General features: G+C 37.4%; 1 protein-coding gene across 2 annotated transcripts in view; it reads left to right on the top strand.

Moving 5' to 3' along the window:
• The window catches only part of LOC308706442 (diacylglycerol kinase delta), a 68652-nt gene that overhangs the window by 17833 nt on the left and 26016 nt on the right, over positions 1–24803 (top strand). The window contains exon 1 of one of the 2 annotated variants that reach the window (XM_081392079.1): positions 15142–15330. The exons of the other annotated variant lie outside the window; for it this stretch is intronic. Within the exon in view, the coding sequence (XP_081248205.1) occupies positions 15154–15330 (177 nt within the window). The 5' untranslated portion in view covers positions 15142–15153. Of the gene's footprint in view, positions 1–15141; positions 15331–24803 lie in introns of those variants that run through there. 2 annotated transcript variants of the gene reach the window in all.

Here is a 24803-nt window from a genome sequence, read left to right as displayed (position 1 = left end):
TTATTATTCAGTAATTATTTTACTTTACGCTACAGTAGGGAAATTACAATACTTTTGTCCTGATTTCTACACTTGCGAGAGATAAACCCTCAGGCTTTTATTTTGACGGAAACTGCAGTTGAGCTTTTATTTTGGCGGAAAACTACATTTTCTGTGAAAACAGGTTTACAAACGTGTCTCATTACAAATCTAGTGAAATGCTGAAATCATCTTCACACAAAAATGTTGGAAATTATGCAAATGTGAAAATAACCCGTAACTGGTGGCCGCTACATTCCCAAATGCACGCTAAACTCGCAGTACATGCAGAGATGGAGTTCACTGTATGTGAGCTGAGCCGTACTGAGACTTGAAAAACACCGAATCATGAGCTGATCGTGTTAGCAAAGTGCATACTTCGATTTGAAACACGCAGCGCAAACAGATATACTTATTTGTATACTGATGTGTATGTGTGTGTTTGCTTTTGGTGTACTGAATACCGCTAACTTTTTAGAGCTGAGAAGGAGGGACTGTAAAACAAAAGAGGTTTCAGGTAACGGAAACAAAAAAGGAGAGGTTTTTAGAGAGAGAATGAAGTACTGTAAGTAGAAAGAAACTCTCAGAGAGAAGGAAAACACAGGGTTAGGGTTTGGGCTATTAAGGTGTAAGGCTAAACGCTTATGGTTGTGCATGTGTTAGTGTGTATTATTTACTCTGAAAAAAAGCCTGCAGCTCTGAGGTCTATACTTAATGTTAGAGCACATCCTGTCTGTGAACCCTTGAGCAGCATGTATCATTTACACCACATAGCTACTATAACACCTTTTCAGCAGAGTCAGGACTATATCAAACCTTAGTGCTTCAATTACACCCATCAGAAAACGAGCTCTTCTATTCAAAATCAAGAATAGAAGAAAATGCAAGACGTGAGCACTCATCATTCCTCCTGTGTTTCATCATAAAAGTCCTTTTCAGAATAATTGAGTCACAGCTCTAGAGAAGAGATGTTCAACTTATGTCCAGTTTAATTGTATAGTACTTTTCAAATAAATATTGTTTCAAAGCAGCTTTAGATAATTGTCCCTTAATTATCCCTCAATCATTAATTCATTCGTTCATTGTTGTTTTGGACCCCGCTGACTTTCATTGAATGGACAAAAAATATTATTTTGTGTTTGGCAGAAGAAAGTCATGAATAATGGCAGAATTAAATTTTTTTGTGTGAACTATCCCTTTAGCTGAATTGCTTAATTTGTAAATGTTTTAAATAAATACACCTTTCAGTAAATAGTAGTGACAGATAATTTCTTCCATATTGTGATGTACAAAAAAATGTGTAAGGCGAGGGGTTGGTTTTATACATCGGTTGTTGATTGGATGGAGGTAGATCTGAATGCAAGCTTACAGTCAGTTGTAAATAAGGGGCGGGGTTTATGTTGATTTAATAATTGGGAAAGTTCAGAGTTATGAAGAAGATAAGAAGATCGAGTTATGACATTTTGATTTAAAATGATGTGGTCAAGATGCATTTAAAAAATAGAATTGTTTTTTTTTTTATCTAAAATAAATAAAAATGGGAAATTTCCATGTCATGCTCCCACTGTTAGCTGGTTTTAGCCTAAAACTCTTTGATGAATCAAGCATAAACATCAGATAGTAAACATGGTAAAAACATTTATTTGGATTGATGGGAAAGGGAAATAGCAAGGAATTACAAAGGAAACTGCAATGCCTTATAGGTCCCTAAGAGGAGAAAAGGAACTGGAAGAGGATCTTATTACCATCTAGTCATTGAATCAGGAAAGGCACAAAAAATCCTGAAAACCAGAGGAGAAATGAATAGAATGGGCCGTTGTGACACTCAAAACTGAAGCACACTTTATTCTGAATTGTAAAAAATATGAATGTTTCACAATTTATGTCAAAGGGGATGACTGATTAGTGTATAGTGGAGAGTTCACACAGAAAAGAAAAATCTGTCAAAACTTGTAAGACTTTCTTTTGCGCATCACCAATGACTTACTTCTGTAGAAAAATAACAGTTTAAAGGATATTTCAGTCAGAAAGAAAGTCTTACAGGTTTGAAACAACATAAGGGTGAGTAAATGATAACATATGTGTTGTTTTGAGTGAACAATCCATTGAAGTATTCTTAAGCACAATCTACAGAAGTACAATATACTGTATTTTTAGCTATACTGTTACCCTTTACTGTTGTGCCAAAAAAGCTTTGTTGAATCATACTCTGAGGAGGGGAAGGAGGGCTTCCTCGTGTTTTGCCATCAAGAGGGTACACACACAAACACACACTGAGTGCAGGTGCAGATGATATAATACTGGGGAGGGATTCTGTGTCACCCTGAGATGAAAGCACTGAAGCACCCTCTCCACACACCCACACACACACCTCCTCAATCAAGTGTGTTTGAGGGTTTGGGAAGGAAGAAGCATGCCTGAGTACTGAAACAGAGACAAAAAAAGATGAAGGAAAAGAAGACACCGCTGCATCTGTATGTGCATGTGTAAGAGAAGACACAAGCACCATATATGTTTTTGTTTTTTTTTGTCCTGCACTGCAAACCACATCCGTGCTTCCTCTGCTCAAAACGTCACAAACCTTTACGTTTCTTTGTACAATCAAGGCTTTATGGCTTTACCTTTATGGCTTACTTTCTTCTGAAGAACACTAACAGAGATATTTTGAAGAATGTTTCAGTCAGAAAGAATGTCATACGGGATTGGTATGGCATGAGGAGGAGTAAATCATGACACCATTTTAATTTCTGTGTGAAGAATGTCATCTACCTTTTCTGTAAGAACCACTATATTTCCTCCCTCTAAACACAACTTCTAATCATTAAACAAAAAAACTACTTCTCATCTCCGCTAATGGAAATATGGAAGCCTGTTTCCACCTCAGTGTAAAAAATAAATAAAAAGACAATTGTGACTAAATATTGCAGCTGCACATTTATTTTCCTAATTGTGGCTTTACTGTACATTTGTGACTATTTTCACTTAATTGTGACTTATATTCGACAATTGCAAATTTGTCATATTTTCATAATTACCATTGTATGTCTTATAATATGACTTATGTTTCTTGCAGTTGTGACTTTGTGTCTCATAATTGCGACATATACTGTATATACAGTATATAAATTTGATCACAATTGCCTCTTTTTTTAACTCAACGAAAACAGTAAAGTACTTCCTTAAAGTAAAGTCTTGTTAAACACACATTTTGCAATAGCTGAACCCCCGTTGCCCACTGGAATGACCCAGCACGGTTATGTTTTGACCTCTACTCTGCTATCTACTTACAGTATTTTGTAACTGTCAGAAACTTGCCTAAGAGTGCAATGTAAGTGCTGGGTATTGCAGTGAGCACACCAGAGACCAGTTGCAACGAACAGATTTCACCACAGCATTCTGCTGGGCGGAGCAGAGGTTATTGGGAGTTGTCTTTGGTGCTCTCCTCTCACCCTGATGCTAATCAGTGCTTACTATAATTTTTCATGAGTTTAGCAGATTAAATTTAGTCCAGCTATATTTATTCTCAGTTTGGTCCCTGTCTGTGGCCTCTGACTGACTGTCTCAGAAGCCACATTGTGACACAGAGGGTTGAAATTCTGTGTGTGTGTGTACGTGTGTGTGTGTGTGTGTGTGTGTGTGTGTGTGTGTGTGTGTGTGTGTGTGTGTGTGTGTGTGTGTGTGTGTGTGTGTGTGTGTGTGTGTGTGTGTGTGTGTGTGTGTGTGTGTGTGTGTGTGTGTGTGTGTGTGAGAGAGAGATTGGTGAAGAAATAATATTGAGAAATGACTGCGTGTGGCAGAGAAAGTGTGTTTTCCTCTTATATGTTCTCTAACATAGTTTAGCAGCCTCTCTCTATGGCTAACTCTCCATCATTCGCTCTTTCTTGTTCTCTCCTCACATTGTTTATCACCTGCTGCTGGATATTGGAAAGATGTCACTGGTAAATAGACAGAGTGCCATTTATCCAGCCCCTTTCCACTTTCTCTTTCTGTACTGTTTTAACTTGTCTCCCACTGCGTTTCTAATCGTGTCAAGCTGTGTGTTGCACAGTGCCCCAGGGACCAGAGTGTGTGTTCCCGTGGTTAGATTATGTTCTCCTCTCAATCTTTACCACTTGTCCATGATTGCTTGATGAAACAAGGAACAATGATAAATGTTCTCCTAACATGAGACTGTTGGAGCTTTAGAAGAAGATTCAGGCAAGGCTCTAAACACCTGCTGAGAGCATAACCACTGCTCTTACAATCTATATTTTATATATTTATCTTCATATCTATCTCTGGTGTTCCCTCCCTGGGATAAATTTAGCATTGTGGTTTTTAGCGTACACTCTTAAAGTGTAACTTCACAGATTTTCAACCCACTTTCTATTGTTACAATGTTGGTAGTATATGTAAATGAGCTATGTTTACTAATTCTCCATGTAACCTGGATCGAGAAATTCACACTTATTTGTCAGCAAAAGTCTGCCGGATGATGTAAAACGCATCATACTTTAGACAACTCCAGGGCTTTCATGAAAACTATAGATTATACTTCTGCATTATTGTACCCCCACCCACACAGTCAGATTGACAGAGGGTTATTACCAGAACAGTAATTTTAAAGGTATTCTCACTGAAAATTTTTCGTACTTTTAAACAGCATTATGGTAAAAATGGAACACTATGGCAACAGCTTTCTTACCGGTACATGATGGCATTTTACTTCAGGAAGTTGGGCAGAACTGACAGTCACAGAACGGCAGCTTCTTTCAGTTTTTCCCTTCCATTTGGCCTTAAACACAGTATGTGTTGTCATCCAATTTGAAATGGAGACTACACACACAGAGGCTTTTCAGATTTTCCGTCACAGTAACTATCTCCAAATTTTTATGATTCTTTGCAGCCTTTAGCCACTGCCTAAAACTCGGTGGATCCTTCACTGGAAACCAAAAGTAACTCACTAAATGTTTACTCTTTACTTCTTGCGAACAGGAACAATACAAGTGACTAAAAGTTTGCCAGGAAGTATTTCCTACTAGAGCAAGGTGGTATTTGACTAGCAGACTGGTGGGAATGGCCTTGGACAGCAACATGCATTATGGGTGTTGAGGTTGTCCTGAGACAACAGCCTTTTTTCTCTGTTTTCTCTAGTCAGGTAGTATCGATTTCAAAAATTGTTTAACCTATCTACTGCATAGGCAGCCAAGTTTTATTGAAAGACAATTTTGCCAGCATTGAAGTACCCCTTTAAAAATAAGAACCTCTGAAGAACCTTTTTCCACTTCATGTGCAGTATATACGTTTATTCCATGGATGTTAAAGGTTCTTCATGGAACATTAACGCAAATAAAGAACCTCCAAAAACAACCAAAACACACATTTGTTTTTCATTGACTTCCATTATTATATATAGAGCTAATGATATATATATATTTTTTGTTCTTTGCTTTAGCTTTTAGACAGTTTATGCACCATAAAACCCTCTCTGAAAAATGTACAATTGTTCCCTTTTTTGAAACCCTTCATCTACAGCCATGTGCATTCAGATGGACAATTTGCCTGATGCACCACGTCTTCCGCACCACGAGCATCATGTCTTTAAATGTCCTTTCAAGTCAAAATAATGTCTTGAGATCCCACAATGGCTCCGCTGCTAAACCCAAACATAACTGTCATAAAAACCATTTTGCATTTTTATTAAGACATTATTTATATGTTTACTAAGTGGTTTCCCATCTGGAAGATACAGGCAGGTCCCCACATTGTGATTTCAGGTTTTACTATCCCTGTAAGGATATTTGGTCTCCACAATGTAGGCAAAACTTGACCCACACACATAGTTACGCATAAAGACACTTGTGTTATCCCACAAATACAGTATGCCACTTCAGTCATTATGTGTTTGTGTGTGCGACTGCAATGCGGTGGTTACACAACAGCAGGGCCTGAGGGGGCGGCCAGAGAGAGCACACTACACACCAGTGCTCTTCACACTGACCCTAACAAACTGCGGAGGAGAATACACACACACACATGGTTATGCTTCCTCTCACTCACTATAGCTCCAAGCAGTGTCTATTTTTATTCACTTTCTAGAAATGTGCTCACATTGAGCAATGCCCTCTCTTAGAAAATCAGCATCATGTAGAATTCTCCTTGGAATATTTTAACCATCAGTGACTTTGTTTTCACCAACTAGTTTATAATAATTTTGTTTAGTTTATCTTTGTTAAACAAGAGTGATGAACTAAACTTACATTTTCTGAAGAAAATGTGAGTGGTGTTTGCTAATGCAAGAGGTCGCCTCCACAATGCTAGGGAATTGTGGGTGGTTGCCGGGGCCTTGCCGTGTGGTTGCTGAGGTGTTCTGTGTGGTTTTTAGTGCATTGATATGTGGTCCACAAGGTGTATTTAATTATTTTATTTAGTATTATTGTTATAATACTAAATATTATATTATTATTAAATATTATATTATATTATTACCAGGAACAAATTCTGATTGTTTAGAAGCACCTCTTCTCCACACAATTTGAAGTATCATTCATGTCTGCACACATGGCTAATATTTACAATCATGCATGCAGTAAATAAGTGGAAAAAAGTACTTAGTAATTAAAAAAGTTTACTACTAAGGGTTAGGTATTTGAACAGATCCCTAAATGTACACTACCATTCATTAGTTTGAGGTCGGTGAGATTTTGTTTTTGAAATGTCTCTTATGCTCTCCGAAGCTGCATTTATTTGATCAAAAATAAAACAGTAGTCTTGTGAAATATTATTACAGTTTAAAATAACTGTTTCTATTTTAATCTGAAAATGTAATTTATTCTTGTTATGACAAAACTGAATTTTCATCAACCATTCCTCAAGTCTTCAGTGTCACATGATCCTTCAGAAATCATTCTATTATGCTGATTTGCTGCTCAAGAAATGTTTATTATTATTATTAATGTTGAAAACAGTAGCGTTGCCTAATATTTTTATGGAAACCTTGTTTTCATTAAACATGTTATTAAAACGTTTTCATTAATGAATCGAAAGTTCAAAAGAACAGCGTTTATTTGATTTTTTTTTTTTTTTTTTTTACATTGTAAAAGTTTTAACTGTCACATTTAATGTGTTAAATTGCTGAATCAAAGTATTCACTACTTCTTTTTTTTTTTTTATCTTCCCAACCCTAATCATTTAAACAGCAGTGTAATGCAAGTATGAATAATAATTATAATGATGCTTTAGCGAGCACCACTAATAATCAAATTATCTAAATATTGTTTATGGTAAAAAGACACAAATGAAGAGGTGTTCATATGTAGCTCTTGTCTCTTGTTAGACGTCATATAATATAAATTTGACTTGTAAATCTGCCCAGTTTGCATGTCAAGGTGAACGTGAACGTGTGGGCCTGAGAAACAATTCCGGCCTTGACACTTTTATATCGTGTTCTGATGTGGGCTATATTTAGATGGCTATTTTTGGTCATAAGCTGGATTTTTTTTATTTTATGATTTGAATAGTGCCGTCATTTTCAGGGTGGTCCTTGTCCTTTAAAAACACATGAGATGCAAAGAAGACTCTGACTCTGGTCGATTATTTGAGAGATGGTGTGAAAACATCTCTGCCTGCAAAAACATTATCATATGCAAAGGAAGACACATACTGAGAGATAGTTGGCAGCAGTATTGTTTTCTTCTTCGATTCCCTATTTGGCTTGTGTTGAGCATTTGCGGGAGAGAGAGAGAGATGGTGAGAGAGGTGTGGATTCAGCCTTCAGTACCATCAAGAAGGCCAAAGGAATTTCCCTCTTTCTCTCTATCTCTCACTTGCAGCGGCCATAGGCTATGTAAATTAGGGCCTTGCTCTGCTAAATAAAGAACACTCAAGAAAACAAGAAGGTATAAAATAGGACAAAGACATGAGAAGAGGGGGGTAAAGAAATGAAATGATTTGCACAGGCCTGAAATAGACAGAGAAGATGGCATGAAAGTAGAGAGGACAGGAGAATGGGAGGACGGTGAGTGTCGGGTTGTGTGTGAGTGTTATTGAGAGCTGTGTATAGGGCTCATTTGCATGGTGGATGGAGCAAGAGAAGGGGAGAGCCTTTCACGCCCCCACTGAAGGACTACCACACTGGACACACAAAAACAGACACAACACATGCACTCAATTGTACTGGCATGACGACAACTTCACTTCAGGACTGCCAAAGTGTTTTTAGCATATCTGCGTACACTGAGAAATGTGCAAAAAAAAAGTAAATTAAGAAAAGTAAACATGTAAAATGTACAAACTATCATTAATGCCAAATTAAATGAAAGCACTAATTCACAGACCTTCTCTTCTTCACCCATGTAAACCCACACACATTTAGTCACAAACTCACACACACAGATGGAGTTCTTTCTACAAGAGCCTCTGAGTGCTCTCCAGCACATATGTACTGTAATCTGTACACAGACACACACTCAGATTTGGCTCTGTCGAATCTCTCGTACTACCACAGTTTCTTATTAACATCTATTAGCAACAGTGTGACTATTTGACCTGAGACTATATGCAAATTGGAATACAAATTAGTTTTTTGAGTATGCAAAGTTTGGCACTTACAGTGTGCTGTCACAGGCTGTTTACCACGTAAAATACTGTCTCTGCATTCTTATTAAAGTGACAGAGGAACTCCCTACTGCAGATTTGCTTCTTTTTTCAGATCCAATTATCCTATCAGCACAACAATTTCAGTGAAAAGTTGAATTTAAAAATGGTATGAATTTCAGAATGAAATTTTTTTGTCCGCCTTTTGTTTGAATGACAGCACTGCATGAGCTCCACACATTTGGAAGCAAGAACATGATTAATGTCACAAATGTACTTTTTTGATTTTTTGATTAAATATTTCTTATTCATTGCTAGTTGCTTTGCCATCACAGGAATAAATTATATTTTAAAATATATTCAAATAGAAAACAGTTACTTTAAATTGTAATAATATTGCAGAATATTACTGTTTTTAGTGTATTTTTTGATAAAAATCAATTTAAACATGTAAATAAACAAAGTTTTAGGATTTTGAAAGAAAAAACAAAGAAACGTTATGACTAAATGAATAAGAAATATTTAAGATTCTGCACTATTTCTAGTTCACTAATCAAAAACGTACATTTGTGACATTGATCATGTTCTTGCTTTCAAACTTGTGGAGCTCATGCAGTGCTGCTGTAAGGGAAAGAGTAAAAGTCCTTGGATACTGAGTCCGAAATTTTCATAATGCATTTTCGTATTTGTCATCCGGTATCTCTGAATTGTCAAAACACCTCTCAAAATGCTTGCTACTTATGCGGAAAAAAAATAAGAAAATCGAACTCGATCCAAATTTTTTTTAATGGATGAATGTTTCAGAGGCAGTTTGTAAACGTGATTGACTATAGATGAAGTCGTATTTATTTTTTAACAAGAATTTCGGACTCAGTGTGCAACGACCTTAAGAATAAGAATAAGGCAGAGTAAAAGAAGCCATAGTTGGAGAAACGAAAATGTGATTGAAATAGAGGAGGTGGTATAAGTAGGTAGTTGCAGTGCCCACACAAATAGACATACTAACTGGACATCACTAGCTGTGTGTTATTGCTGGAATCAGCTGATTGGAGTGGTTTACTGTAATTGAACTGGAGCAGGTTATATGATCCTGTCTGATTATCTTGTGGAAGATGATATCGGCACACATCCTGCTTCAGAGACCAGAGAGATGGAAGATCCTCATTGACGTAAGGCTGGGTAAATAAGTAGTTTGTATGGCTACACACGTATTCGTCACACATCACAAAGCGGAGTATTGGCTGTCAAGAGAAAGAAAAGGACAGAGAGAGTGAGTCACAGTTAGCTTGCTGATCAATGAAAGGCCTGATCCGTTAATGAGCTGCTGGGACTGTCTGTTGGTCACACTGGGCAATATGGTTTCCTAGAGGAGAGGGAGAGATCACAGGGTGCTGTGGAATCTCACAGTTTGGACACACACTATTTGAATATGTGTGTTATCGTTTCCACTGTCGTGATGTCGGTGGTGGCGGCAGTTTTCTATCATGAAATGATATCACAATGATACTGTTTTTACTGTATTTTTGATCAAATAATTACAGGCTTGGTGAGCATATTAAAAGAGAAAGCATACAAAAATCTGATCCACCCCAAACTTTACAGTAGTGTAATGTTGGATTTGCTTTGAAATAAGAGTGAATAGGGGAAAGCATGCACAATAGAATGTTAGCATGTTAACAATAGCTATACAGTAAATAGTTAACCTAGTTATGCCACATCAGTAGGTAGCAAAGACTCATCTTACGTGTAGATGTTGTCTATACCACTCTCTGAGCTGTGTAAAGATGCTGAATTAAATTACTTTGGATCTTAATTCTCAAAACTAAAGTCAGTAGACCAGATCTGAGAGAGGCTTTGGCACCAGCACGATTATGGTGGAAAAGGGAAATGCATGTGTGTGATCAGCCTGCAGGCCCCTGAAGAACCCAGTCATTATAAACCTTATTCATAATGCATGTTGACGTTAAGAGTATGTCATTTGAATGTTTGGAAAATTTCTGTTCTCTTCTCTTATCTAGAGAGATTTATCTTTACAGAGATCATGCTCTGTGATTGATTAATTCAGCAGAAAATATTTTGCTGCCGGAGGTAGCCGAGCGCTGCCAGTAAAGAGAAGAACTGCTGACGAGACACACACAGAGCACACACACATGCTGAAATATAATAACATTCACGTATGAACGCAGTCAGGAGAGGAGACGACACAGGTGTACAGCTGCGACCTGCGCACACAGAACAGGTGCTGGGTCAGGTGTGTGTGTGTCTCTCACTGGAAAGGTTAAGTGGAATGTTAGTCTACAGCTCTCTCTCTCTCTCTCTCTCTCTTTCTCTTTCTGCGCTGTGTGTGAGTGTGCACTAACATTCACAACAGCTGTATGTGGTTTCACTGGTTTGTAATCTATCTTTCCCACTGGACTCGCTGTGTTCAGTGTGTTTATGTGTTAGGGATTTATTAAGTCTTAATTAAGCTTGTTGTGTTTTATAGTTTCCCTTTCAAGCCAATTTTTGTGATTGTTGATCTGGCAACGCTGCCAACAACAACACACGCACACATACACAGTGGGACTGTTAAAGAGATGTACAACCACAAGCAATACTTCACTCTTTTCTCCGTCTCTTTATACAGGGCTGGCATTATATTATTATCTGTTATGTTAATATACAAAATTGTAAACAAAGATTGTCAAAGATTATATGAACTATGTTAACTAAATGTTCATTTATTTACAGACAAATACAATAAAAAAGTTAATTCAGTTGGATTGAATGAAATAGAATGGAACTGAATCAAACCAAATTCAACTGAATACAGGGGGTCCATTTTGGGTTGTTAGGTTAAAGTCAGCATGAAATGAAAATTCACCCTATTCATATATTTTGTAAATACATATTATAGATCTTATTGTAAATGATTCATCTATGTAGATAGTTTGTTTATTTTTCTTAACTTTTTTGGACCTTGTGATTTTTAATCAAAATGTCCAAATCCTTCGAAGAAACGTCAGTCTCTCTGGTGACGTATGCTGGACTTCTTCAGTCATTTAGTCTGCTTAAACCGTGCCCCTTTCTTACAATCGACTGCAAGCTTGCTTTCATTTTTGATGGAAAACCAATGAATAACCGATGAAAAAAAAAACTACGTTTCTGTTTCACTCGGATGTATGACACAATACGTAGGAAAATATTGCGTCTTTAAGCAATTGGCCAATTAGTAGATGCTATAACCACTTGGCAAAAATCTTTTACATTGAAACCCACTGGAAAGTACTTATGTATTTTGACCAAAGTAAATGTAAACATTAAAATATAAATTGCAAAACGTTATTATAATATATTTTTGGAGTGCCTCTTAACATTCAAATGAACAAAATATTCATTTAGACTTGTGTGTTTTCCCTCTCTGCTACAAGGTCTTTTAATAGAACCATCAGTCACATGGCATATTTGCATGCTCTAATTTTAGGTTAAAGTCATCCTTGTTAAAACATTTTTTTTAACTTTTAACTTTTTTAAATAGTTTTTTTTTTTTTTTTTTTTTTTTTTACAGTATTTCAACCATTTAAACTTGTGCGTATGTTGTGGAGCAGACATATTCCACTCACATGTGTAATGAGGTGGTCTGGAGCTTGTGTAAGGGCTGGAATGTTGTTTGTGGAGGGACAATGGGCTCTTTAGTGGAACACCACTCGTCCCGCTGCCGCAGAAATGGCTGGGGATTGTTCCCGTGGAGATGGCACAAGCGGCAGAGCACTCAGGGTTGAGGAGGATGTCGTGACTGAGCCCAGCATTTGCGTGTATGTCATGAGAGAGCAGCAGTGACAGGACTTCAATCAAAAGGCCTTTGTTCAGTCCAGCCAGCGCTCATGACACGAGCAGCAGGTGTTCACTCTGTAGGTGTTGTCACATCTGTGGGACGTCTCAATCCCTTTCTTCCTCTCCCTCAGCCTCAGCCTCTTTTCACCCTGTGTGCACACTGTGTTTCTCTAGTCATAATCTGTTCTCTTTCTTTTAGCCTTGCTGAGGTTTTTATTCATAGTATTGATTGTTAATCTGGGATTATTCCTTATGTTCATTAATGTCTGGTTGAACTTTATTTATTTTTGTACATAATATTTTATATTATAATTTCTGACACCTTATTTATAATGTACATATTTCTATTTTTATATATAATATATTGTATTTGTTAACTATTACAATTTTTTTCATATAATAAAATAAAAGAAGTACAAAGCATTAATGAATAACACCTTTGTACAATGTATTTATATTATTTTGTATTTTATTTTACTTAACTTTTATTTACATAATATTAATATATATACATAATATATATATAGTATTAAGTTATACTTATTTATTACATATTCTATCATATATATTTTTATTTATTACATCTTTATATATATTTGTGCCTTGTTGTAATTTTATTGTATTTTATTTACATAATATTTTAGATTATAAATACAGAAACTTATTTTATTTTTATATTCAAATTTTATTGTTCCTCTCACTGCTTTTATTGACTAGATTTTTTTCTTTTGGGCAAAACATTACTTTGAAATTATTAATGAAAACAGTTTTGACCTTCACTCTTTTTTTAAGACTTTCTTTTCTTCCTCAATCTTCATTTCATTACTTCATTGTCTTTAGTCTCTCTCTCTCTCTCTCTCTCTGTCTCTCTCAAGGGATTATGTGAATCAGTCCCAGATTTGTGGCGTATGCTGGAAGCAGTCATCAGTAGTTCTGCAATGAGATTAGAGCGATCTCCCACAGCCTGTGTGTGTGTACGTGTGTGTGTGTGTGTGTGTGTGTGTGTGTGTGTGTGTGTGTGTGTGTGTGTGTGTGTGTGTGTGCGCGTGTGTGCGCGTGCGCGCGCGTGTTCATATCATATGTTCTAATTTCCCAAAGTGTTCTTCGACTTCCTCTTCTAATTTGAATCATAATAGCACACTAAAATTATCTACATTTGGAACCAGTCATGTTTAATCAGTCAATATGGAGGAGAATTTCTGCAGGGAATCGTGTTGACTCTGATGCAGACACTAAATCTGACGCCGGGTTCATTAGGTTTAATGTTGGCAGTGGGCTCTGTCTCTCCATAGTCCGTACACAGATTAGCTGGCTCAGCTCCATATGTCGTGTGATTCTGCCAATCCCTCTCTCGCAGGAAGTGACATTTTGTGTTGATTTACAGTGTGTATGTGTGTATGGCCTGGTGGCCCTTCAGATCGTCCGTCTCCTCGCCAACCGGGGGGCCAGAGTAGTTGCTATGACAACCCTGAATGCCATCATAATATCACGGACCGCCATGTAACATCAGCTGTGAAAATCCATGTTTCACATGTGAAATTGCGCCAGTGTGAATGTTGTGTTTGGGCATGTTGATGTGTGTGTGTGATAAGCACACACTTTAGTGTTTTTGGGCTCAACAGAGACAGTAACAGACCGTTACAAATAACTGCAGTACTGCTTTAGCTCCAGCAACTACCGCCCTCTAATGTCTTCACTATTAACTGCAACCCACAAATGCTCTCATTCATCCTATTCTCATAAACAGAGCCATAAGGGATGATGTCTTCCTTCATTCAGCCTTGCACTGTAGTTAGGAGATGTTTTATCTTATTACAAGGCTGTAAAACAGCAGACACATCAAGACAGGGAGGTTTAGAGCGACAGTAATATGTGAACTGAAGATATAGAGAATGGGTGGAGGTTTGTTCAAATACAAGATAGAGGGACAAATTCTCTCTCTCTGTCTATCAGTGTTTGCTGTCAAAGCGATGAACATATCGTTTTGATCATTACAATGTCTCCTTGCCCATGCACTCACGAGAGAATCACATTAGAGCCCACTCTTCATGCTTATTTCTGGCTGTATTTCTGTCTTTTTCCTCCACTCACCAAATGCATCTTGCTCATCTTTTCCACATCCCACTTGTTTCTGTAACAGACACTATAGGTATGTTCCACAGTCGAGATTCTTAGATATTTTTTTAAATGTTCCACTTTGCATGTTGGTTTGCTTTGGAACAGACTTGTGTACATCCGATGAGAAATAGGAAATATTTATTTACTGTAGGTTTCTTTGAAATATCAACTTTGTCTCAGATGTTTATCAGATGTTGGACATAGAAAAGCATTTATCTGAAATAGAAAGCTTTTGTAACACACTACCATTCAAAAGTTTGGGGAAAGAAATTAATACTTTTATTCAAAAGTGACTGTAAAAACATTTACAATGTTACATTTTTCTGTCCTGATCCAATAGGAACATCTGTCTTGACCTATAGGTGCTTGGGATTTTCAGTAATTCTGTGAATAAAGACGCTTACCAAACCAGTTTATCTAGTTCTAAATATAGACCTTTACACACCTCTGTGTGTTTTCATTCTCAAAGGGTAGGTCCGGGCATAATAGGATGGGCGGTCTTATCACTTCACCTGTAAGAGGAAGTTCTTTTTCCGAAGAAGGCGTGTCTTTCAGTTGCAGCACAAAGGAAGTCAGCGTGTTACTGTGTGAAAGTGTGTGTGTACATGTCGATGGTTGAAGGGACCCATCATGCCCAGGCTGTGTCCAGGCAGTGTGTGTTGCTTTTCTCCACTCTTGTTCGGCTGTGATGGGGGTGGGCAGGGAGATGCCAATCGCTTGAGAGAGGAAGACTTTTTGGAAACCTCCTCCAACAGTTCAGTTAGAACAACAGAAGGACAGACAATCAGCAATAGCAACTTGTCACAGGTTTGGATAGGCTACTCCTTATATCATTGTGTAGTTTTCTCTAGAGTGAGCACTGCAAACTGTGTTTGTGTGGTGTTATTTTAGTGATTATGTGATTTATTTGATTGTGAGGCTCATCCCGGTCTCCTCCGTCTGATGATCTCTTCCTGTCACACCAGTTGACTCATGATTGGCTTTGTGCATTCATACATATGTGTATTGGCTTAGATTTATGAGCAATGATGCAGGATGTGTGTGTGTTTGTTTGTTTGTGTGTGCGCGTGTGCATCATAAGGTTTATCTGGGCTAGCAGGAGATGCTTGTTTGTGCTGATCTGATTACCACAGCATTAATGCTAAGCCTATAATGAATGACAGAATTGGAAAGTCTGGACAGTTAAAGACACATGCATAAAGTTCTGTTTATGTAATTCATCAAATTTATGTGAATATAGCCATGAATGCATGGGGAAATTACTCATTTATATCCATGCATCAAGTATAGTGGTTCTGAACCAGGAGGCCAGGGCCCAATAGGGGACCTCAGCAAACTTCCAAAGGGGCCTCAAGATGACTTAAAATGATTTCAAATAAGACAAAACAAGCATGAAAATAATCTAAACCAACTAAAAATAAAGATATTTCTTTATTTTTGATTATTTTTATAACAAATATACATATTTCTAGGTATGGCAAGCTCTAAAATATTTTATTAAGTAGAACGTGAGTTTTATTGAGTGAGTTGTGGCCTTAAAGTCCAAAAGGTTGATGCTTTTATCCAAAGTGACTGACAATAGAGGAACATAAGCAATTTGTCTCAGAGCCATCAATATTCAGTGGAAAATGCCAGGTTATTCATATGAGATCTTTTTAATACCTCAATTGTTTCTCAGATGGAAATTTAAATAAATGGAGGGTCTTTAAATAAAAGTCTTTTCTGATTTATTCTCCTTGACAAAAGTCTTGTTCAGATGGAAAAATGAGTCCAGACAAGAATGTATATGATTGCAATTTGTTTGCAATGCTTCTCTTTTATTTTGGCCTCTGTTGAATACAGAGCACCTCCATTATCTTTTTGCCAGCTTTCTGAGTACGATAACATTTGAGACAATTTATCCAGAAGAAGAGTCCAATCACAGGCCGGGTCATACTTGAGTATGATCCTCACCTTAATTAATTCCTTTCCTAATTATATACATAATGTACATGAAATCACGGACATCCTAGGTTAATTAATGTAACTGAAACATTTGTTTGGAAGAATAATCCCCTTTTAATAGTGCTACAGATCTTGGTAATCTTATATGTGTCTCCTGTATGGAAGATATCTCATATGTCACAAACTGTGCTGGGATTTGCTATGATGCCAAAATGGATGTCAAACCTTTCTTATCAGATTCTTCCAAGATCAGATTATGTGAGCTATGCTAACCACATTCATTTTATAGCTCTCATACTGAATACTCGTACTCATACATTTTTGTTTCATTATCCCCCTAAGGTATTTTAGGAGCAACTTCTGAGATCAACTGACACTTAAAGGTATAGCGGAGGATTTTCTTTTTCCGGGTGGGTAGTGTAAACTATTGGTCCACCTAAGTGTCAATCATTCTGGTGATATGTTTACGTAAGGCCGTCGTACGTGCTCGTCCCTTAGTTTTCGCTTTCTGCGCATGCGCACTTTCAGGTGTTTATGTGTGGTGGTGAGCTAGAGTTACGGTTTAAGCAATTCATTGAAGCTCGCCGTTTCACCGGGTCCTTTGAAAATGTCTGAGGGTCGCAAGAGAAAAAGTTTGTACGAACTGTATGAGAAGAAGAGAAAGGCCTCAGAAGAGAGAAATAGGGCTGCACGATTAACCTTTATCGCATCGATATTGAGGTTTTAACTCCCGCAATAACCTAACCTCAGGAGTCTGAGGTTTTTTCCCCCACCTCTGACATTTGAGTGACAAACCTATTAGCCAATCAAAATGGTCGAATCTCGCGTTCCTGGCTTGCTGGCCAATTAGAAATGGCAATGGAAAGTTACAAGGTTGTATGCAGTGCACCGTATTTCTGTCAGCAGCAAAGCAGCTAACACACAACGTGTAGGCTACCTCGAATTGTGCCAATAGAAAAAGCTTGTAACTGCGCAGAAATGGCCGAAATATGCGACCATTTTTTGAGAATGTGCGAGTTAAAATTTTATGTGGTCGCATTTGTGCGAGTGCATGGTCATGTAGCCTACTAAGTTAAATTCACGCATGAATTTTCTGCATTGAACTTGTTTTAGCGCCCGCCAAAGTGAATTTTTGTCCCGCCAAAGTATTATTTGATCGGTGAGTAATGTAGATGAACTGCTGCGCTTGTGAGTGACAGGGCGCATGTTTAACAGAACGAGCAGAGAGAGAGCCGGTCGCGCGCGCGCGCATTCTCTCTCTCTCTCTCTCTCTTCGGAGCCTGGCGAAAGTAAACAAGACTTCACAGTCTCCAAACTAAGCGCTGTCTTGCTCTCTCTCCCTCGCACAAAATAAATCGACACGGTGGTAAAAGGTCGGAAGACCAAAGTTTCACGTGGATCATTCGGAGATTTTTTTTTTTCCCCCTGAATTACCGCTGGGTGTGAATTGTGCTAAATAAATTGAACTCAAAAGCGTTCCGGACATTTAACTGACAAAAAAAAAACTCTTTAATTAAACGAAAAAAATATCCAGTGATGAAATGTTTTCTGTGTTGACAGAAATCTTGGATGTCCATGTCCTAACTGCTGGGATAATCACACAACGCGCATGACACGTCCAATTCGCGAACTAATGACTCCTTTGAACCGATTCATTTTAATGAATGGTTAAAACAACTGATCTTTCCAACAGTGAACTCAGGAGACGTCTGAATCGGTGTATAACTAATCAGTAACACTTTACAATAAGGTTATATTTATTACATAAATTACATAAAAAGTACAGTTTTAAGCTTTAAAATAAATAAAACCAAAAAAATCGAAAATCGCACCGCAATCGCAATATTTGTCAGAAAAACCGCAATTAGGTTTTTTCTCAAAATCGTGCAGCCCTAGAGAGAAACAAGATCAGAGTGTTTTTGGGAGATTGTTTCACACGATGGCGTGCGCTGAAAACACAGGTTGGGCTTCCCACTGATGCCTCAGTCGCGAAGTTTCTACTCGACAGGTAAAGTTTGGCATGCTATTTGGTGAAAAAGTGCAAATCTTCTTTTGGAAAGTAATCTTGTATGAGTGATGCCGACAGCAACTTGTAAACAGAGCGTGCACGAGGAGAACCTCGCACACGTTTAATAGGCGTTCCCTCTCGGGAGCAAGTAGAGTGTTGCGCATGTGCATTTTTTCAAAAAGTGGAGAGGGCGGTTCTTATCTAAAATTCGGAAAGATCCTCCGCTATACCTTTAAATAAAATAAGCTACAGTAGGCTATATGAATAAGTAAGAATGAGCTCGTGGAGCAGCATCCAAAACAAAATAAATTAACCATTTATTGTTTATTCAAATAAAGTTTAAATATAAAACTTAAGAAAATTAGAAATGTCGCCTTGGCAACTAACAAAAAAAGTTGAAGTAGTAAAGTTATTCAAACTAAAACTGACATAAAACTAAATAATTAAAAATAACACTTTTTATGCTAAGATGACACCTTTTCATGCCTATGAATTAGCATTTCTATGTAAAAAGGAACATATCTGCCTCCTGACTTCTGTTTTTATCACAGGATAATGAGATATCTTTGAAAGTCTGTCGATGGAGAGATCAGCATGAACACTATTGTCCTGTGGCAATGGGTTATGTAGGATTTGCATTTATCAGCTCTCTCATTTCCGCTGATTCGGCCACTAGCCAAAACATACATATCTCTCAAACACCACTTCCTGAGGTCTGAAACGCTCCCCGATATGGCAGCTCATTCAGATTTAAATGCATTCGTTTTTAGCATCTAACAAACACTAATATCTAAAACAGCATGCAGGCTGACGTGGTTGCAGCATTATATGCTCTCTAGTCTAGGGTGTGTGTGGGGTAACATCTACTGTGCCACTTTTTTACCGTTCAAAGAACTCTGTCTTTTATGCTCCTCAGTCTCCTTTGGCTAGCTTCCTCCCGTTTACAACTTGAATGCATGTCTTCCTCCTTTTCTCTCTCCCATAAGCTGATATGATGCAATGATGCTCTGATTTTTAGTACAGCTTTTTTAGATCAATTAACGTTTTAATTAAGGTATCTTATTTTTAACCATATATTCAAGATTTAGGTGAACTCAAATATAAAAGTTTTGATTTGGACATTGCAAAGCCCATATCAGTGAATGTGGAGGGCTGTCGTCCGTGGCGATGGGTACAGCCCTTCATAACATCTGCACATTCAGTATAGTCAAAAAGCGTGTTAAATGACATTTATTCATCATTTAGTAAAACTAATATGCTAAAAGACATGTGAATTGTATGTGTGCAGCAGTTTCCATTAGCACGCTGCATGTGTAGGATCTGACAGTGTTACTGAATGAGTCTTGGCTTCTTCAGGGCGACACCTCGGAGGTATAAATTCTCAGGCTGTGTGATTTAGTCTCTAATTAGATCACACATGCACATACACACTCGGAGTATGTACTGCAGGGGCTGTAATCATTTCATTAGGTTAATTACTAGCTGTGAAGGGGACTCATCATGGTCTCTGTGGGCGCTTTGGGTAATTGGTCTGGCTCTAACTCAACTTTAACCAGACTGTGCCATCTCACCCTGACTGGCTCATTGGACACACACACAGAGCCTGGAATCAAACACACAAATTGCACATTAATCCGATCTGATCTTAAGGACTGTCATTTTGTACAGTAAATTATGCAATCTGATCTGTTTGTTCAGAATGTGTGGTCAATATCCGGTACATCTGCATCAGTTGCTATAGTGATGATGTAAGCGTCAGCGCAATGTCAAGAGACTTACTCATATGACAACTGAGAGCAGCTGCCAGTGAGGATGGAAAAATGGAAATTTTTCACTAACTTTAGGCACTAATTGACTTCCATGCACAAGTTTTCAATATGACAAAAGTTTAAGTGAATATGAATGTATTCAGACACGGCTCCAGACAATACTGAGCAGTTTGTGTAATGTTACATAAAGGCCATACAAGCTTTCTGTGGAAAGCCAAAAAAAAAAAAAGCATGAATTACTTGAAATACAATCTGACCTTTCAGACTGACTGAGACATATTAAAAAAAAAATCTGATCAGATTTCAAACTGTAAATGACTGTGATTTAAAAAATCTGATTTGATTTGGTTCTCTGCTACTGACAGATGAGTCAGATCTGTCCAAATACATCTAGAATACATGCCAGCCTGAACCAAGCTTTAGATATCTCAGCATCAGCCTAGATCTGTAATTATTTATGAAATGTCTAGAAGGAGGAAAAGATTATGTTTTATAACTGAATCAACAAGGGATTTCTTAAGGGAAAAAAACAGTCTGGGTTTTTACTGATTAGGATCTGTGTATTTGACCAGGCTTGGCTGAACAAAGAAATTGTCTTCATTAATTTTAAATTAATTATAATTTTTTATAATGTTTCTGGGTAGTGTAGCTTATTGCCCTGCATGCTGTTAGTGCTGCACAATGTTTGACCACGTCTTTGGAACGCTGATCGTTTGAATGACATCTTTGTTTGCTGACAGCTCATTGGTGTTTCCATGGCAACTGATAGATAAGGGTGATTGGCTTTTTCAGGTGATTGTATTCAGCCATTCTATAACACATACAAGCAGTGTTATTTTTTCCATTAAGGTCAGTAGGTCAGCTTGTATATATACTGTATGTTGATTTACTTATTTGAAGCATTTAGCAGTAGGTTAAATCTCACTTACTCTCTGGTTGATTTCTTCTAAATGGAAACTTAATTAAGATTTCCTGGATTTGATTTGATTTATCTCTTGACTGGACAAAATAAAAAAAAATTTGGAGTGTACAAATTTGTTAATGATGCTTTTATTTCTCGGGGATTCAATATTTCAAGGACCATGCTATGCTTTCTTTTTCATTTTCTCACATTGCTCCCTTACATATTTAGTGGAATGATCTTTCTTTTTCTCTCTTTCACTATCACAAATTGCTTATTTGTTCAACTGGGTTGTGGTCACATTATGAGTATAATGACACATGATTGTCCTAATAGCTGTTACAGCTTTGACTTAAAAAAGCCACTCAGATCCACTTTAAGAGCAATTCAGAGGTCAGAAGATGACATTCATCCCAAGCTTTTTTAAATGGATTCTTTGTATAACATTTCTTAAGCAAAAGCCATAGTTTAGAAACAAGTAGGTTAATTTCAGTGCAGAGAAAACCTGAACTGAATTGAATTATTAGTATTCGCACCACAGCAGCACCACAAGGCCATGCGTTTGCATGGGAACAACACTTGCGGTCTTTGCACTTGACCACTTGTCTACTTGCATCATATATTTCTTGTATTTGGCCCAAGTGTTCAAGTGGGTGTGAAGACCGCAAACGTGTGTAGAACTTTTGATTACCTGAGGCTTATTCATTTCACTTTTGGTGTGAAAGGGCCTTTACATTTGCCAAAAATAGAACTTTTGTTTTTTGTTATTAAAAAACAAACAAGCAAGCCCAGCTCAGGTGAGGACAACGTAACGCAAAAGTAATGTAACACATTACTTTCCTTAAAAAGTAACTAAGTGATGCAATTAGTTACTTTTTTAGGGAGTAATATTGTAATGCAGTACTTTTAAAAGTAACTTTCCCAACACTGGCATAAATACACGATTATGGGGCCAAAAAAACATCTTTCATTCCAAAGTAGCCATTTATTCTGACTAAATATATGTTTTGCCAGACAAAAACAGCTTTGCAGTGGTAACAAGAAAATGATTCAATGATGCAAAAAGAGCTCATTTTGGCTGTACAGCAGCTCTTTTGTGTCAAAAATTGTGTCATTGTTCAGCTGAAGTCAGTTCGGTGTTCCGTTGTAAAGATCATGAATTATTAAATTAGTTCATTTCATCTTTAAAGCTGATCTGTGGAAAACAGTGATGTCATCATCCAGCTCAGTTCAGTTCTTATCCAATAGTATCAGTGCAGTCAAATCAATATTGTTAAATATTAAGTGACCCCAACATAAGCAAGCCAGAGGCAAGGAACCCAACCTCCATCAGGTGACTTCCAAATCAGGTATTCGTTATTACGACATGTCACACATTCAAGGAAACACAATATGGAAGTCACCTATAAAATGATCATGTTGTGAACCATAAACCCAAATAACTTAATTGAAAAATCGTTTCTATCACTTTTGTATATCAAAACATGCTAAGAAATCCACGAAAGTTGAGTGATTAACACCATTCGCTAAAGAATTGCTTTATCTATATACTGTGTGTATATGTATATATATATATATATATATATATATATATATATATATATATATATATATATATATAAACATCGCAACTCGTACCCATGAAGTAAAAATGGCAGCATCCAGTCTGTGTACTTCTGGGCTGCACACTAGCCATTGAGATAAATGGGAATGCTGACGGATAGGTTCACCAGGTTTTATAACTCCTTGGATCTAATCAGCTTTGCTGTAAGGAATCGTGGGATTTGTAGTTCTAGCTCTATGTAGGGCATTGCAGAGGCACTGTGCCCTTCAGATGAGAGAAAGGACAAAAGAGGAGGATAAAGAAGAGAAATGAGAAGAGAATGGAATTAACAGGGAGAGCCGAAATGACGCAAGAAAGAAGAGAGAAAGGAGAAATAGAAGAGCAGGGTGAATACAGAAACTGATGATTTGAGAGGAACTAAAAGAGAGAGAGAGGAGGAGGATTAGGAGAGGAAGAGGTAGAGATTAAACAAAAATAGCAATCATTGTGAGATTCCTCTGAGTCACCATCTGACATCACTGTGTGTGTGTGTGTGTGTGTGTGTGTGTGTGTGTGTGTGTGTGTGTGTGTGTGTGTGTGTGTGTGTGTGTGTGTGTGTGTGTGTGTGTGTGTGCGCGCTTGCACACTGTGATGGATCAAAGATGTTCTCATTTTTGTATGAATGTGGAACCAGCTCTGTACTGAAAGGATGGAGTGAGTGATGTCTGGGTCTGATGTTTGTCTTGCTGTACAGGGAGGCTTCACTGGCAGATATCCTGAAGTTTAGTCTCACACACACTTATTTGTTTCGTCATATTATATACACACCTCTTTTTATGTATTTTCGGTGACTTTTTTTGTTTTTAATTTTTTGACCTAATTATATTTTCTAGAATATATATATTTTTTGTTTTTGTTTCCATAGTGTATTTGTTTTTAGATTTTACTGTCCTTGTGGGGACATTTGGTTCCCACAAAAATAGCAAAACCTGACCCATATTCATACATACATCATGCATACATAATGAGAACATATGTACTATACAATTATTTTTATGTTATGTTATTTTTATATTAAACTAAATATAATAACTTTTGACTCAACTAATCCCTAAATCTACTTCTCCAAGCAAACATTATTTAATTATTCTATCAAAGGGAGTTTTAACAGATTTAACTACCTTCTGGGGGCAATTCACATATATTTATGAGCCCTGCTGGGAGTCACTGGGAGAAAATGAGACACCCGTTCAAAGGGTTGTAGAGAGTATAATCACCTGCAAAAATGACTCAGAGGTTACATTGACATTGCAACTGAATGTGGCTCAAATCCTCACGTGACCTAACATTTAAAATTCTGATCTGAGACATTTTGGGGTAGATTTACTAAACAGGACAAATTAGCTTGAGGGTGCAATTCCAAAACAGCGCAGATGGGAGTGGAAAGTTATGTGTGTGATCTACTGACGACAGAACACTGATGCAGTCAGATCATTTCCATAATGACTAACGCAATCTACCAGGTAGCGTCTTGTTTAAGACGTAGATACATAATGGCGCAAACACCAGTACATTGGTGAGCGCAAACCATAGTAAATCACCTTGCATGATTCATTTAAATGCTCTCCTCCCATAATTCTGAAATGGAAACTCCTACAAATGCATATGCAATAAGTTCAGCCGCAAAAGCTGCAGAGCTGCCAACTCTCGCGCATTTACCGTGAGACTCACGCAATTGAGACTTTTCACACGCTCTCACGCCACACATACATTTTCTCACGCACAGAAAAATCGGCATGTCGGAGACCGACAGACTAGACAGAGCAGGTTACTTATGATATAAAAAAAAAATCTCAGCTCTCAGGTTCTATCAATTTTATTACGAAATTCAAACAATAAATACCCAATAATACCATTTTGGCGCTTGTAAATGTGATGTGACAGATCCCTAGCGGCACGTGAACCGATCATCTCTACTAGCTAATTGTAAATAAACACGAATGAACACTTTTGAAAGATACAGTACAACTTACCGAAATGTATATTCCTCATACATAATATCGATCAATCAGTGTTTTTCAGCCGCGGAAAGGGGTCAATAAAACAGCTGGAGAA

The sequence above is a fragment of the Scardinius erythrophthalmus genome, assembly GCF_964197995.2.
Source record: "Scardinius erythrophthalmus genome assembly, chromosome: 2".
In the NCBI taxonomy this organism is placed as follows: Eukaryota; Metazoa; Chordata; class Actinopteri; order Cypriniformes; family Leuciscidae; genus Scardinius; species Scardinius erythrophthalmus.
Note: the sequence above shows the minus strand (reverse complement) of the source record. Positions and strands in the feature narration are given on the sequence as shown.